The following is a 14832-nucleotide window of genomic DNA, read 5'->3' as shown; positions in this document are numbered from 1 at the left end:
CCAACGCTTCCCTGGTGACAGGCGGGTGTGTTTTTTTTTTAAAAGTCGCTAATGCGTCGTTAGGTCACTAGCTCTTTAATCCTAGTGCGACTATTTGTTCAATGCCCGGCAAATACACCAGTCATCGTCGGGCTTGAACTCAATTGCCCGAGCGACTACTTTGAGTGGAAAAAATACGCCGGTCGGTCAGCCGGCTTCAAGTCAAACGCCTGAGCAAAAAGTCTCGGCGTCATCTCTGTCAATTTCTCTTGAAACAAGATACCGGGCTCTGCCAGAAGCAAAGCCCTTCCAAAAATACGTTGAACTCGTAAGTGTTCCTCTCCACGGAAGTCTTTAGTAAAAGGCGAAAGGCTTGTGCGTAATGAAGAGAAACCAGAGTCGTATGGAAGTCAGAGGTCGGGGCCCGAGACACACACGGTGCACTCTAGGCCGGGTCCCCGCGGGTGGTCCCCGAACCCACTCTTCCAAGTTTTCGAGGGCTGTGGGTAAAAAGTCACAGACAGACAGACAGACAGACAGACAGACAGACAGACAGACAGACAGACAGACAGACAGACAGACAGACAGATAGATAGATAGACAATCCTGGTGAAGTGATTGTATTTTTGGGGGGGGGCTCAAAAACACACACACACACACAATCCTGGTGAAGTGATTGTATTTTTTGGGGGGGGGGCTCAAAAACACACACACACACACACACACACACACACACACACACACACACACACACACACACACACACACACACTCTCCTGGCCAATGTTTTTTTTTTTTTTTTTAAGTAAAATGGCGGGAAAACGGGGGACCCCCATGAAGGGGGCTTCGCACTTGTTTCAGTTTGGATGATTCTTCTTTTTTCATTCCTTCTCTTCTTCTGCTAGCTGTTTTACATAGCTTGGTGTATTTCTTTTTCCTTGACAATGGGAGAAAAGTGTTGCACCGTTCCCGGAGGTACTGCAATACCGGGTCGATGCGTGGAGCGGACGGAGCAAGCCCCATTTCCGACTCCCTGTTCGAAAAATCCATTTAATATGTAGTCCCCCGATGGGGGACGTATCAGATATTAAACTGATAAGAACAGATACTACACTTGATCTGAGCCAAAAGGCCGAGAAGCGATAACCCACAAATTGACCCCTGCACCCGCCGGGCCCCCGGGGGCCTCGGCAGACCTCATCGGTTTGGCAAAAGTTGGCTCCTCCTCACCCAACGCTTCCCTGGTGACAGGCGGGTGTGTTTTTTTTTTAAAAGTCGCTAATGCGTCGTTAGGTCACTAGCTCTTTAATCCTAGTGCGACTATTTGTTCAATGCCCGGCAAATACACCAGTCATCGTCGGGCTTGAACTCAATTGCCCGAGCGACTACTTTGAGTGGAAAAAATACGCCGGTCGGTCAGCCGGCTTCAAGTCAAACGCCTGAGCAAAAAGTCTCGGCGTCATCTCTGTCAATTTCTCTTGAAACAAGATACCGGGCTCTGCCAGAAGCAAAGCCCTTCCAAAAATACGTTGAACTCGTAAGTGTTCCTCTCCACGGAAGTCTTTAGTAAAAGGCGAAAGGCTTGTGCGTAATGAAGAGAAACCAGAGTCGTATGGAAGTCAGAGGTCGGGGCCCGAGACACACACGGTGCACTCTAGGCCGGGTCCCCGCGGGTGGTCCCCGAACCCACTCTTCCAAGTTTTCGAGGGCTGTGGGTAAAAAGTCACAGACAGACAGACAGACAGACAGACAGACAGACAGACAGACAGACAGACAGACAGACAGACAGACAGACAGACAGACAGACAGATAGATAGATAGACAATCCTGGTGAAGTGATTGTATTTTTGGGGGGGGGCTCAAAAACACACACACACACACAATCCTGGTGAAGTGATTGTATTTTTTGGGGGGGGGGCTCAAAAACACACACACACACACACACACACACACACACACACACACACACACACACACACACACACACACACACACACACACTCTCCTGGCCAATGTTTTTTTTTTTTTTTTTTAAGTAAAATGGCGGGAAAACGGGGGACCCCCATGAAGGGGGCTTCGCACTTGTTTCAGTTTGGATGATTCTTCTTTTTTCATTCCTTCTCTTCTTCTGCTAGCTGTTTTACATAGCTTGGTGTATTTCTTTTTCCTTGACAATGGGAGAAAAGTGTTGCACCGTTCCCGGAGGTACTGCAATACCGGGTCGATGCGTGGAGCGGACGGAGCAAGCCCCATTTCCGACTCCCTGTTCGAAAAATCCATTTAATATGTAGTCCCCCGATGGGGGACGTATCAGATATTAAACTGATAAGAACAGATTTTTTTTTTTTTTTTTACAAAATATATTTATTACGTTCCAAACCAACCAAAATTTTCCACACATCAATCAATTCAAATACAAATTCCAATCAACACAAAAATAAACATTTCAAAACTATTCAACAATAACCAAATCCAAAACCCAAAAGTCATTGGAGCATCTTCCCTCCCCTTCCCACCTACAAACCAATACCCATACCCATATCAAATAACCAAAAAACACTCACCCTATACTCCCGACCGACGGGGACGCCTCCTCCACTCCTGACGCTCCACCGTCGGCCTCCATCCCCTCTCCCCTGGAAACAAAAACAACCCCCGGCACACCCACACTCTGTGCCTTGTGCCCCCCACTCAAATCCACCACCCTGCCCTCCTCCTGACTACAGCCCGGGGACCTCCCGCCCCCAAACAGGGAGCTTAAGCCTCCCTCCATCACCCAATCCTGGGCCATGCTTGTGAGGTCCAGCTCAGACAGGGGTGTAAAAGAGAAGGCAGAGGGAGCCCACGAGGGCCCAGCAACCTCCCCCTCCCCCTCCCCCCCCCCCCCGATCTGCCCTCCCCCCTCTTTTACCACCCGACCTCCTCGAGCGCTCCCCCTTTTTCGACTTTTTGGTTGGTGGAGTAAAAGGCAAAACGTTTTCATAAGTCGCCTCTTTCTCCACCTCCACCTGTGTTTCCACCACTTCACAGTCCCCCCACTCCTTCTCCCCCTCTCCTTCTGGTCCCGCCTCCGATGCCTTCTCTGTATCCTTCCTCTCCGATGCCTTCTCAGTCTCCATCTTCTCCAATGTCTTCTCTGTCATCTTCTCTGATGCCTTCTCCATCTTCCTCTCTGATGCCTTCTCTGTCTCTCTCCTCTTCGATGTCTTCTTTGTCTCCTTTCCCTCCGATGCCTTCTCTGTCTCCTTCCTCTCCGATGCCTTCTCAGTCTCCATCTTCTCCAATGTCTTCTCTATCTTCTTCTCTGATGCCTTCTCCATCTTCCTCTCTGATGCCTTCTCTGTCTCTCTCCTCTTCGATGTCTTCTTTGTCTCCTTCCCCTCCGATGCCTTCTCTGTCTCCTTCCTCTCCACCACTGTCCTCTCTTGTCCCTCCACACTACTGACTCCTTTCTCCTCCTCTCCTTTGGCCTCCTTCTCTTCTGGTACCACTATGCCCATTTCTTCTTTGTCTTTTCCTTCTCCTGCTTCTGTTTTTTCCTCCTCTCCTCGCTGTGTGTCCGCTCCCTCCGTGCCTGTTCTCGGTTCTGGGTCTCCTCTTCTTCCCCCATCCCCGGCTCTCGCTCCCCCCCCAGCTGCAGACGCGTATGACCTCTGACGCGCCGGGCATTCACGCCACAGGTGTGTTAGCATGCCACACCCGTGACATGCCTTCGGCGCGTCACAGTCCCCCGCCCCGTGCTCAGCAGATCCACAGTACCTGCACTTCTTTGTGCTGCACGAGGCGAGGATATGACCATAGGCCATACAACGCCTGCAGAACGGAGGCTGACGGGCATAATACAATGTCCCCCGGTCAGCCCCCAGGGAGAACATAGCCGGAGGATGGAGGTAGCCTCCCAGACCTTTTGGGTCTTCTCGAAGGAGAGCCTGGTAGCTTCTCCTCCCCGTCCAAAACCCGAGCGTGTCCTTGAGGAGCCTTGCTGAGGAGATGCCGTCCATAAATCTCCCCAGGAAGGCCCTCACATCCTCTTCCTTCACATGCGGATTATACATGTTAATAGTCACAACTCTAAAATTGTTCCTTGCCAGATTTGTCACGGCATAGTGACACATGGGCTTTTCCTTTTCCGCTCTTCTTACTTTCTGCATTGTCTCCTCATGTTTTTCTTCCGTATGCAGCGTGACCTCAAAAGCTCCCTCCAATGGGTTGTCATGGAGGCAAAAGACATCTTCTACCCTCAGTTGAAGCACCCCCATTAGTAGGTTCCTTCCGAAGGTCTCCCTCCCGAAAGGCTCCATGTCCTTCTCCTTCCATGCAAACCGCACCGTATTGGCTAGTCCGATCACAGGAACCGACGTTGGTGCTGTCCTCCGTGCCATCTTCTCCGGAAGAATGGCCTCCTCAATAGTCTCCGGCTTACTTCAAAAGAAAAACCGAGTAGAAAAAAAAAAACCAACAAATTTTCCCAACCCGGGAAATAATTCTGCACCAAAAAACCTTACCGCCCTCCTATCTCCGACCTTTTGACTCAGCGAGCTCTGGGGCACCTCGGTACCAAGCTTGATCTGAGCCAAAAGGCCGAGAAGCGATAACCCACAAATTGACCCCTGCACCCGCCGGGCCCCCGGGGGCCTCGGCAGACCTCATCGGTTTGGCAAAAGTTGGCTCCTCCTCACCCAACGCTTCCCTGGTGACAGGCGGGTGTGTTTTTTTTTTAAAAGTCGCTAATGCGTCGTTAGGTCACTAGCTCTTTAATCCTAGTGCGACTATTTGTTCAATGCCCGGCAAATACACCAGTCATCGTCGGGCTTGAACTCAATTGCCCGAGCGACTACTTTGAGTGGAAAAAATACGCCGGTCGGTCAGCCGGCTTCAAGTCAAACGCCTGAGCAAAAAGTCTCGGCGTCATCTCTGTCAATTTCTCTTGAAACAAGATACCGGGCTCTGCCAGAAGCAAAGCCCTTCCAAAAATACGTTGAACTCGTAAGTGTTCCTCTCCACGGAAGTCTTTAGTAAAAGGCGAAAGGCTTGTGCGTAATGAAGAGAAACCAGAGTCGTATGGAAGTCAGAGGTCGGGGCCCGAGACACACACGGTGCACTCTAGGCCGGGTCCCCGCGGGTGGTCCCCGAACCCACTCTTCCAAGTTTTCGAGGGCTGTGGGTAAAAAGTCACAGACAGACAGACAGACAGACAGACAGACAGACAGACAGACAGACAGACAGACAGACAGACAGACAGACAGACAGACAGACAGATAGATAGATAGACAATCCTGGTGAAGTGATTGTATTTTTGGGGGGGGGCTCAAAAACACACACACACACACAATCCTGGTGAAGTGATTGTATTTTTTGGGGGGGGGGCTCAAAAACACACACACACACACACACACACACACACACACACACACACACACACACACACACACACACACACACTCTCCTGGCCAATGTTTTTTTTTTTTTTTTTAAGTAAAATGGCGGGAAAACGGGGGACCCCCATGAAGGGGGCTTCGCACTTGTTTCAGTTTGGATGATTCTTCTTTTTTCATTCCTTCTCTTCTTCTGCTAGCTGTTTTACATAGCTTGGTGTATTTCTTTTTCCTTGACAATGGGAGAAAAGTGTTGCACCGTTCCCGGAGGTACTGCAATACCGGGTCGATGCGTGGAGCGGACGGAGCAAGCCCCATTTCCGACTCCCTGTTCGAAAAATCCATTTAATATGTAGTCCCCCGATGGGGGACGTATCAGATATTAAACTGATAAGAACAGATACTACACTTGATCTGAGCCAAAAGGCCGAGAAGCGATAACCCACAAATTGACCCCTGCACCCGCCGGGCCCCCGGGGGCCTCGGCAGACCTCATCGGTTTGGCAAAAGTTGGCTCCTCCTCACCCAACGCTTCCCTGGTGACAGGCGGGTGTGTTTTTTTTTTAAAAGTCGCTAATGCGTCGTTAGGTCACTAGCTCTTTAATCCTAGTGCGACTATTTGTTCAATGCCCGGCAAATACACCAGTCATCGTCGGGCTTGAACTCAATTGCCCGAGCGACTACTTTGAGTGGAAAAAATACGCCGGTCGGTCAGCCGGCTTCAAGTCAAACGCCTGAGCAAAAAGTCTCGGCGTCATCTCTGTCAATTTCTCTTGAAACAAGATACCGGGCTCTGCCAGAAGCAAAGCCCTTCCAAAAATACGTTGAACTCGTAAGTGTTCCTCTCCACGGAAGTCTTTAGTAAAAGGCGAAAGGCTTGTGCGTAATGAAGAGAAACCAGAGTCGTATGGAAGTCAGAGGTCGGGGCCCGAGACACACACGGTGCACTCTAGGCCGGGTCCCCGCGGGTGGTCCCCGAACCCACTCTTCCAAGTTTTCGAGGGCTGTGGGTAAAAAGTCACAGACAGACAGACAGACAGACAGACAGACAGACAGACAGACAGACAGACAGACAGACAGACAGACAGACAGATAGATAGATAGACAATCCTGGTGAAGTGATTGTATTTTTGGGGGGGGGCTCAAAAACACACACACACACACAATCCTGGTGAAGTGATTGTATTTTTTGGGGGGGGGGCTCAAAAACACACACACACACACACACACACACACACACACACACACACACACACACACACACACACACACACACACTCTCCTGGCCAATGTTTTTTTTTTTTTTTTTAAGTAAAATGGCGGGAAAACGGGGGACCCCCATGAAGGGGGCTTCGCACTTGTTTCAGTTTGGATGATTCTTCTTTTTTCATTCCTTCTCTTCTTCTGCTAGCTGTTTTACATAGCTTGGTGTATTTCTTTTTCCTTGACAATGGGAGAAAAGTGTTGCACCGTTCCCGGAGGTACTGCAATACCGGGTCGATGCGTGGAGCGGACGGAGCAAGCCCCATTTCCGACTCCCTGTTCGAAAAATCCATTTAATATGTAGTCCCCCGATGGGGGACGTATCAGATATTAAACTGATAAGAACAGATACTACACTTGATCTGAGCCAAAAGGCCGAGAAGCGATAACCCACAAATTGACCCCTGCACCCGCCGGGCCCCCGGGGGCCTCGGCAGACCTCATCGGTTTGGCAAAAGTTGGCTCCTCCTCACCCAACGCTTCCCTGGTGACAGGCGGGTGTGTTTTTTTTTTAAAAGTCGCTAATGCGTCGTTAGGTCACTAGCTCTTTAATCCTAGTGCGACTATTTGTTCAATGCCCGGCAAATACACCAGTCATCGTCGGGCTTGAACTCAATTGCCCGAGCGACTACTTTGAGTGGAAAAAATACGCCGGTCGGTCAGCCGGCTTCAAGTCAAACGCCTGAGCAAAAAGTCTCGGCGTCATCTCTGTCAATTTCTCTTGAAACAAGATACCGGGCTCTGCCAGAAGCAAAGCCCTTCCAAAAATACGTTGAACTCGTAAGTGTTCCTCTCCACGGAAGTCTTTAGTAAAAGGCGAAAGGCTTGTGCGTAATGAAGAGAAACCAGAGTCGTATGGAAGTCAGAGGTCGGGGCCCGAGACACACACGGTGCACTCTAGGCCGGGTCCCCGCGGGTGGTCCCCGAACCCACTCTTCCAAGTTTTCGAGGGCTGTGGGTAAAAAGTCACAGACAGACAGACAGACAGACAGACAGACAGACAGACAGACAGACAGACAGACAGACAGACAGACAGACAGACAGATAGATAGATAGACAATCCTGGTGAAGTGATTGTATTTTTGGGGGGGGGCTCAAAAACACACACACACACACAATCCTGGTGAAGTGATTGTATTTTTTGGGGGGGGGGCTCAAAAACACACACACACACACACACACACACACACACACACACACACACACACACACACACACACACACACACTCTCCTGGCCAATGTTTTTTTTTTTTTTTTTAAGTAAAATGGCGGGAAAACGGGGGACCCCCATGAAGGGGGCTTCGCACTTGTTTCAGTTTGGATGATTCTTCTTTTTTCATTCCTTCTCTTCTTCTGCTAGCTGTTTTACATAGCTTGGTGTATTTCTTTTTCCTTGACAATGGGAGAAAAGTGTTGCACCGTTCCCGGAGGTACTGCAATACCGGGTCGATGCGTGGAGCGGACGGAGCAAGCCCCATTTCCGACTCCCTGTTCGAAAAATCCATTTAATATGTAGTCCCCCGATGGGGGACGTATCAGATATTAAACTGATAAGAACAGATTTTTTTTTTTTTTTTTTTTTATAAAATATATTTATTACGTTCAAAACCCAACAAAAATCTTATACAATCAATCAATTCAAACACAAATTCCATTAAACATTTCAAAACTATTCAATAATAACCAAACCCAAAAACCAAAAGTCATGGGAGCATTTTCCCTCCCCTTCCCATCTACAAACCAAAACCTACACCAAAAAATCAAAGAAAAACTCACCCCATCCCGACCGACGGGGACGCCTTCTCCACTCCTGACGCTCCCCCGTCGGCCGCCATCCCCTCTCCCCTGGATGCGGTAACAGCGCCCGACACACGCTCACCCTGCGTCCCGTACCCCACACTTAGGTCTACCACCCTGCCCTCCTCCTGACTCCGGCCCGGGGACCCCACGAGCCCAAACAGGGAGCTTAAGCCTCCCTCCATCGCCCAATCCTGGGCCATGCCTGTAAGGTCAAGCTCAGACAGGGGTGTAAAGGTGAAGGAAGAGGGAACCCAAGAGGGCCCTGTAACCTCCCCCTCCCCTCCACCCTGATCTGCCCCCCTCCCTCTTTTACCACCCATCCTCCTTGAGCGCTCCCCTCTTTTCGACCTCTTGTATGGTGGAGTAAAAGGCAAAAAGTTTTCATAGCTTGCCTCCTTCTCCACCTCCACCCGTGATTTCACCTCTTTACTGTCCCCCCACTCCTTCACTCCTTCTCCTACTGGTCCCGCCACAACTACCTTCTCTGTCTCCTCCCTTTCTGTCTTTTCCTTCTCCACCACCTTCTTCCCTGTCTCCTTCCTTTCTGTCTCTTTCTTCTCCACCACCTTCTTCCCTATCTCCTTCCTTTCTGTCTCTTTCTCCTCCACCACCTTCTTCCCTGTCTCCTTCCTTTCTGTCTCTTTCTCCTCCACCACCTTCTTCCCTCTCTCCTTCCTTTCTGTCTCTTTCTCCTCCACCACCTTCTTCCCTGTCTCCTTCCTTTCTATCTCTTTCTTCTCCACCGCCGTCTTCCCAGTCTCCTTCCTTTCTGTCTCTTTCTCCTCCACCACCTTCTTCCCAGTCTCCTTCCTTTCTGTCTCTTTCTTCTCCACCTCCGTCTTCCCAGTCTCCTCCCTCTCTGTTGCCTTCTCCGTCTCCTTCCTCTCCACAGCCGTCTTCTCTGGCCCCTTCACTCTCCTGTCTCCTTCCTCCTCCTGCTCTCCTTTAGCCTTCTTCCCTTCCGTTTCCACTATGCTGTTGTCTTCTTTTCCTTTTTCTCCTCCCGCTTCCGTTTTCTCCTCCTCTTCCACCCGTGTGTCCGCTCCCTCTGTTCCAGTCCTTTGTTCTTGGTCCCTCCTTCTACCCCCATCCCCGGCTCTTGCTCCCCCCCCAGCTGCAGACGCGTATGACCTCTGACGCGCCGGGCATTCACGCCACAGGTGCGTTAGCATACCACACCCGTGACATGCCTTCGGCGCGTCACAGTCCCTCGCCTCGTGCTCCGTAGATCCACAATACCTACACTTCTTTGTGCCGCACGAGGCGAGGATATGACCATAGGCCATACAACGCCTGCAGAACGGAGGCTGACGGGCATAATGCAACGTCCCCCGGTCAGCCCCCAGGGAGAACATCGCCGGAGGATGGAGGTATCCACCCAATCCATTTGGGTCCTCTCTTAGGAGGGCCTGGAAACCCCTCCTCCCGGTCCAAAAGCCCAGGGAATCTTTGAGGTGCCTTCCTGAGGAGACACCATCCATGTATCTCCCCAGAAAGGCCCCCACCTCCTCATCCTTAACGTAAGGGTTGTAAATGTTTACATTTACCACTCGGAAATTACTCCTCGCCAAGCTGGTTACAATGTAAAGAGACATTGGCCTCTCCGCTTCCACTTCTCTCACTTTTCTCAAAATGTCATCGTGCTTTCCTTCTGTATGCAGTGCCAACTCATACGCTCCTTCCAATGGATTGTCTTGAAGGCAGAACACATCCTCCACCTTCAGTCCCAGGATTCCAATCACAATGTTCCTCCCAAAGGCATCTCTGTCAAAAGGCTCCATCGTCTTATCTCTCCAAGCAAAGCGTATCGTATTTGCCTGACCTGTCCTAGGGACCGGTCTCGATGAAGTACTTTGCGCCATCTCCGCAAGGAGCTTGACACACTCTACTCAGCTCTCGCTCTCTTCAAAACAGAAAAAACTGAAAAAGAGCGGCAAAATAAACCAATCGTGAATACAAAAAACCAAAATAACAAACTTTCCTCCCTCCTGCCTTCCTTCGACCTTTTGGCTCAGCGGGCTTTGGGGCACCTCGGTACCAAGCTTGATCTGAGCCAAAAGGCCGAGAAGCGATAACCCACAAATTGACCCCTGCACCCGCCGGGCCCCCGGGGGCCTCGGCAGACCTCATCGGTTTGGCAAAAGTTGGCTCCTCCTCACCCAACGCTTCCCTGGTGACAGGCGGGTGTGTTTTTTTTTTAAAAGTCGCTAATGCGTCGTTAGGTCACTAGCTCTTTAATCCTAGTGCGACTATTTGTTCAATGCCCGGCAAATACACCAGTCATCGTCGGGCTTGAACTCAATTGCCCGAGCGACTACTTTGAGTGGAAAAAATACGCCGGTCGGTCAGCCGGCTTCAAGTCAAACGCCTGAGCAAAAAGTCTCGGCGTCATCTCTGTCAATTTCTCTTGAAACAAGATACCGGGCTCTGCCAGAAGCAAAGCCCTTCCAAAAATACGTTGAACTCGTAAGTGTTCCTCTCCACGGAAGTCTTTAGTAAAAGGCGAAAGGCTTGTGCGTAATGAAGAGAAACCAGAGTCGTATGGAAGTCAGAGGTCGGGGCCCGAGACACACACGGTGCACTCTAGGCCGGGTCCCCGCGGGTGGTCCCCGAACCCACTCTTCCAAGTTTTCGAGGGCTGTGGGTAAAAAGTCACAGACAGACAGACAGACAGACAGACAGACAGACAGACAGACAGACAGACAGACAGACAGACAGACAGACAGACGTAGATAGATAGACAATCCTGGTGAAGTGATTGTATTTTTGGGGGGGGGCTCAAAAACACACACACACACACAATCCTGGTGAAGTGATTGTATTTTTTGGGGGGGGGGCTCAAAAACACACACACACACACACACACACACACACACACACACACACACACACACACACACACACACACACACACTCTCCTGGCCAATGTTTTTTTTTTTTTTTTTAAGTAAAATGGCGGGAAAACGGGGGACCCCCATGAAGGGGGCTTCGCACTTGTTTCAGTTTGGATGATTCTTCTTTTTTCATTCCTTCTCTTCTTCTGCTAGCTGTTTTACATAGCTTGGTGTATTTCTTTTTCCTTGACAATGGGAGAAAAGTGTTGCACCGTTCCCGGAGGTACTGCAATACCGGGTCGATGCGTGGAGCGGACGGAGCAAGCCCCATTTCCGACTCCCTGTTCGAAAAATCCATTTAATATGTAGTCCCCCGATGGGGGACGTATCAGATATTAAACTGATAAGAACAGATACTACACTTGATCTGAGCCAAAAGGCCGAGAAGCGATAACCCACAAATTGACCCCTGCACCCGCCGGGCCCCCGGGGGCCTCGGCAGACCTCATCGGTTTGGCAAAAGTTGGCTCCTCCTCACCCAACGCTTCCCTGGTGACAGGCGGGTGTGTTTTTTTTTTAAAAGTCGCTAATGCGTCGTTAGGTCACTAGCTCTTTAATCCTAGTGCGACTATTTGTTCAATGCCCGGCAAATACACCAGTCATCGTCGGGCTTGAACTCAATTGCCCGAGCGACTACTTTGAGTGGAAAAAATACGCCGGTCGGTCAGCCGGCTTCAAGTCAAACGCCTGAGCAAAAAGTCTCGGCGTCATCTCTGTCAATTTCTCTTGAAACAAGATACCGGGCTCTGCCAGAAGCAAAGCCCTTCCAAAAATACGTTGAACTCGTAAGTGTTCCTCTCCACGGAAGTCTTTAGTAAAAGGCGAAAGGCTTGTGCGTAATGAAGAGAAACCAGAGTCGTATGGAAGTCAGAGGTCGGGGCCCGAGACACACACGGTGCACTCTAGGCCGGGTCCCCGCGGGTGGTCCCCGAACCCACTCTTCCAAGTTTTCGAGGGCTGTGGGTAAAAAGTCACAGACAGACAGACAGACAGACAGACAGACAGACAGACAGACAGACAGACAGACAGACAGACAGACAGATAGATAGATAGACAATCCTGGTGAAGTGATTGTATTTTTGGGGGGGGGCTCAAAAACACACACACACACACAATCCTGGTGAAGTGATTGTATTTTTTGGGGGGGGGGCTCAAAAACACACACACACACACACACACACACACACACACACACACACACACACACACACACACACACACACACTCTCCTGGCCAATGTTTTTTTTTTTTTTTTTAAGTAAAATGGCGGGAAAACGGGGGACCCCCATGAAGGGGGCTTCGCACTTGTTTCAGTTTGGATGATTCTTCTTTTTTCATTCCTTCTCTTCTTCTGCTAGCTGTTTTACATAGCTTGGTGTATTTCTTTTTCCTTGACAATGGGAGAAAAGTGTTGCACCGTTCCCGGAGGTACTGCAATACCGGGTCGATGCGTGGAGCGGACGGAGCAAGCCCCATTTCCGACTCCCTGTTCGAAAAATCCATTTAATATGTAGTCCCCCGATGGGGGACGTATCAGATATTAAACTGATAAGAACAGATACTACACTTGATCTGAGCCAAAAGGCCGAGAAGCGATAACCCACAAATTGACCCCTGCACCCGCCGGGCCCCCGGGGGCCTCGGCAGACCTCATCGGTTTGGCAAAAGTTGGCTCCTCCTCACCCAACGCTTCCCTGGTGACAGGCGGGTGTGTTTTTTTTTTAAAAGTCGCTAATGCGTCGTTAGGTCACTAGCTCTTTAATCCTAGTGCGACTATTTGTTCAATGCCCGGCAAATACACCAGTCATCGTCGGGCTTGAACTCAATTGCCCGAGCGACTACTTTGAGTGGAAAAAATACGCCGGTCGGTCAGCCGGCTTCAAGTCAAACGCCTGAGCAAAAAGTCTCGGCGTCATCTCTGTCAATTTCTCTTGAAACAAGATACCGGGCTCTGCCAGAAGCAAAGCCCTTCCAAAAATACGTTGAACTCGTAAGTGTTCCTCTCCACGGAAGTCTTTAGTAAAAGGCGAAAGGCTTGTGCGTAATGAAGAGAAACCAGAGTCGTATGGAAGTCAGAGGTCGGGGCCCGAGACACACACGGTGCACTCTAGGCCGGGTCCCCGCGGGTGGTCCCCGAACCCACTCTTCCAAGTTTTCGAGGGCTGTGGGTAAAAAGTCACAGACAGACAGACAGACAGACAGACAGACAGACAGACAGACAGACAGACAGACAGACAGACAGACAGACAGACAGATAGATAGATAGACAATCCTGGTGAAGTGATTGTATTTTTGGGGGGGGGCTCAAAAACACACACACACACACAATCCTGGTGAAGTGATTGTATTTTTTGGGGGGGGGGCTCAAAAACACACACACACACACACACACACACACACACACACACACACACACACACACACACACACACACACACTCTCCTGGCCAATGTTTTTTTTTTTTTTTTTAAGTAAAATGGCGGGAAAACGGGGGACCCCCATGAAGGGGGCTTCGCACTTGTTTCAGTTTGGATGATTCTTCTTTTTTCATTCCTTCTCTTCTTCTGCTAGCTGTTTTACATAGCTTGGTGTATTTCTTTTTCCTTGACAATGGGAGAAAAGTGTTGCACCGTTCCCGGAGGTACTGCAATACCGGGTCGATGCGTGGAGCGGACGGAGCAAGCCCCATTTCCGACTCCCTGTTCGAAAAATCCATTTAATATGTAGTCCCCCGATGGGGGACGTATCAGATATTAAACTGATAAGAACAGATTTTTTTTTTTTTTTTACAAAATATATTTATTACCATCAATTTCCATACAAATACCTTCAATGTTCCAAACAAAATCAATTTTATAACAAAAATCCAAATGGATATTTCAAAACTAATAACCAATAACCAAAACTATAAACAATAATCAGGGGAGCATCTTCCCTCCCCTTCTAAGATACAAACTACCCACAACCACCCCAAATAAAAATTTCACCCTACTGACGAGGACTTCTTCTCCCCCCCTTCAACCACCATACCCTCACCCTTAGATGCAGGACCGGCACCCGGCACCTGCACACCCCGCATCATGTGCTTTACTCCAAAATCCACCACCCTGCTTCTCTCTGGGCTCTTGACCGAGGACCCCGCACCCCCAAACAGGAAACTTGGTCCCCCCTCCCTTGCCCAACCCTGGGCCATCCCTGGAAGGTCTATCTCAGACAAGGGTACAATAGTAGGTGAAGAGGGGGCCACCCAGGGCCCCGAACCTTCTCCCTCCCCCACCTCCAGCTTTTCCACCCTTATCTTCCTTCTCGGGGGAGACCGCGGTAAGGGAGAAAACCTATCCCCCCCCACCAGCTCCTGTTTAGCCTCCCCCCCCCCTTTACCACCCCCTCTCCCCCTGTTGTCAAAGCGCCCCTTCCTCCTCGTCCTCCTGTTTGGAGGAGAAACCGATGTAACCCTACCCCCCCCCCTCGCCAGCCCCTCCACCAACCCTCTCATCTCCTCCACCCGGGCAGACGATAC

At 50.3% G+C, this 14832-nt stretch overlaps 1 protein-coding gene, 14 non-coding genes and 2 pseudogenes across 15 annotated transcripts; all 17 read right to left on the bottom strand.

Moving 5' to 3' along the window:
• Positions 1 to 264: 264 nt before the first annotated feature.
• LOC123736149 (U5 spliceosomal RNA) lies at positions 265 to 381 on the bottom strand. Its single transcript, XR_006765972.2, has one exon. It is a non-coding gene; the product is annotated as a U5 spliceosomal RNA (small nuclear RNA).
• Positions 382 to 932: 551 nt separating this feature from the next.
• On the bottom strand, positions 933 to 1123 carry LOC123736174 (U2 spliceosomal RNA). The gene has a single exon (XR_006765977.1). It is a non-coding gene; the product is annotated as a U2 spliceosomal RNA (small nuclear RNA).
• Positions 1124 to 1473: 350 nt separating this feature from the next.
• On the bottom strand, positions 1474 to 1590 carry LOC123736145 (U5 spliceosomal RNA). The gene has a single exon (XR_006765968.1). It is a non-coding gene; the product is annotated as a U5 spliceosomal RNA (small nuclear RNA).
• Positions 1591 to 2162: 572 nt separating this feature from the next.
• LOC123736163 (uncharacterized) lies at positions 2163 to 2343 on the bottom strand (annotated as a pseudogene).
• Positions 2344 to 4922: 2579 nt separating this feature from the next.
• LOC123740481 (U5 spliceosomal RNA) lies at positions 4923 to 5039 on the bottom strand. The gene has a single exon (XR_006768368.1). It is a non-coding gene; the product is annotated as a U5 spliceosomal RNA (small nuclear RNA).
• A 563-nt stretch (positions 5040 to 5602) lies between these two features.
• LOC123740601 (U2 spliceosomal RNA) lies at positions 5603 to 5793 on the bottom strand. Its single transcript, XR_006768477.2, has one exon. It is a non-coding gene; the product is annotated as a U2 spliceosomal RNA (small nuclear RNA).
• Positions 5794 to 6143: 350 nt separating this feature from the next.
• On the bottom strand, positions 6144 to 6260 carry LOC123740480 (U5 spliceosomal RNA). Its single transcript, XR_006768367.1, has one exon. It is a non-coding gene; the product is annotated as a U5 spliceosomal RNA (small nuclear RNA).
• Positions 6261 to 6813: 553 nt separating this feature from the next.
• LOC123724757 (U2 spliceosomal RNA) lies at positions 6814 to 7004 on the bottom strand. The gene has a single exon (XR_006757246.2). It is a non-coding gene; the product is annotated as a U2 spliceosomal RNA (small nuclear RNA).
• Positions 7005 to 7354: 350 nt separating this feature from the next.
• On the bottom strand, positions 7355 to 7471 carry LOC123740478 (U5 spliceosomal RNA). The gene has a single exon (XR_006768366.1). It is a non-coding gene; the product is annotated as a U5 spliceosomal RNA (small nuclear RNA).
• Positions 7472 to 8026: 555 nt separating this feature from the next.
• LOC123731912 (U2 spliceosomal RNA) lies at positions 8027 to 8211 on the bottom strand. The gene has a single exon (XR_006762908.2). It is a non-coding gene; the product is annotated as a U2 spliceosomal RNA (small nuclear RNA).
• On the bottom strand, positions 8200 to 10721 carry LOC145864011 (uncharacterized). The gene has a single exon (XM_082968839.1). The coding sequence runs from the start codon at positions 10278 to 10280 to the stop codon at positions 8391 to 8393; it is 1890 nt and encodes a 629-aa protein (XP_082824965.1). The 5' UTR covers positions 10281 to 10721; the 3' UTR covers positions 8200 to 8390.
• A 120-nt stretch (positions 10722 to 10841) lies between these two features.
• On the bottom strand, positions 10842 to 10958 carry LOC123736147 (U5 spliceosomal RNA). Its single transcript, XR_006765970.1, has one exon. It is a non-coding gene; the product is annotated as a U5 spliceosomal RNA (small nuclear RNA).
• Positions 10959 to 11513: 555 nt separating this feature from the next.
• Positions 11514 to 11704, bottom strand: LOC123736129 (U2 spliceosomal RNA). The gene has a single exon (XR_006765953.2). It is a non-coding gene; the product is annotated as a U2 spliceosomal RNA (small nuclear RNA).
• Positions 11705 to 12054: 350 nt separating this feature from the next.
• Positions 12055 to 12171, bottom strand: LOC123739934 (U5 spliceosomal RNA). The gene has a single exon (XR_006768036.1). It is a non-coding gene; the product is annotated as a U5 spliceosomal RNA (small nuclear RNA).
• A 547-nt stretch (positions 12172 to 12718) lies between these two features.
• On the bottom strand, positions 12719 to 12909 carry LOC123736183 (U2 spliceosomal RNA). The gene has a single exon (XR_006765978.2). It is a non-coding gene; the product is annotated as a U2 spliceosomal RNA (small nuclear RNA).
• Positions 12910 to 13259: 350 nt separating this feature from the next.
• On the bottom strand, positions 13260 to 13376 carry LOC123739935 (U5 spliceosomal RNA). The gene has a single exon (XR_006768037.1). It is a non-coding gene; the product is annotated as a U5 spliceosomal RNA (small nuclear RNA).
• A 555-nt stretch (positions 13377 to 13931) lies between these two features.
• LOC123736164 (uncharacterized) lies at positions 13932 to 14111 on the bottom strand (annotated as a pseudogene).
• Positions 14112 to 14832: the final 721 nt, after the last annotated feature.

The sequence above is a fragment of the Salmo salar genome, chromosome 25, assembly GCF_965601325.2.
Source record: "Salmo salar chromosome 25, fSalSal1, whole genome shotgun sequence".
Taxonomy (NCBI): domain Eukaryota; kingdom Metazoa; phylum Chordata; class Actinopteri; order Salmoniformes; family Salmonidae; genus Salmo; species Salmo salar.
The sequence above is the reverse complement of the archived record's forward strand: the minus strand, read 5'-3'. Positions and strand labels throughout refer to the sequence as shown.

Bases quoted from the DNA above. Each gene is read 5' to 3' on its own strand.
- LOC145864011 (XM_082968839.1), bottom strand. From the start codon at position 10,280: ATGGCGCAAAGTACTTCATCGAGACCGGTCCCTAGGACAGGTCAGGCA.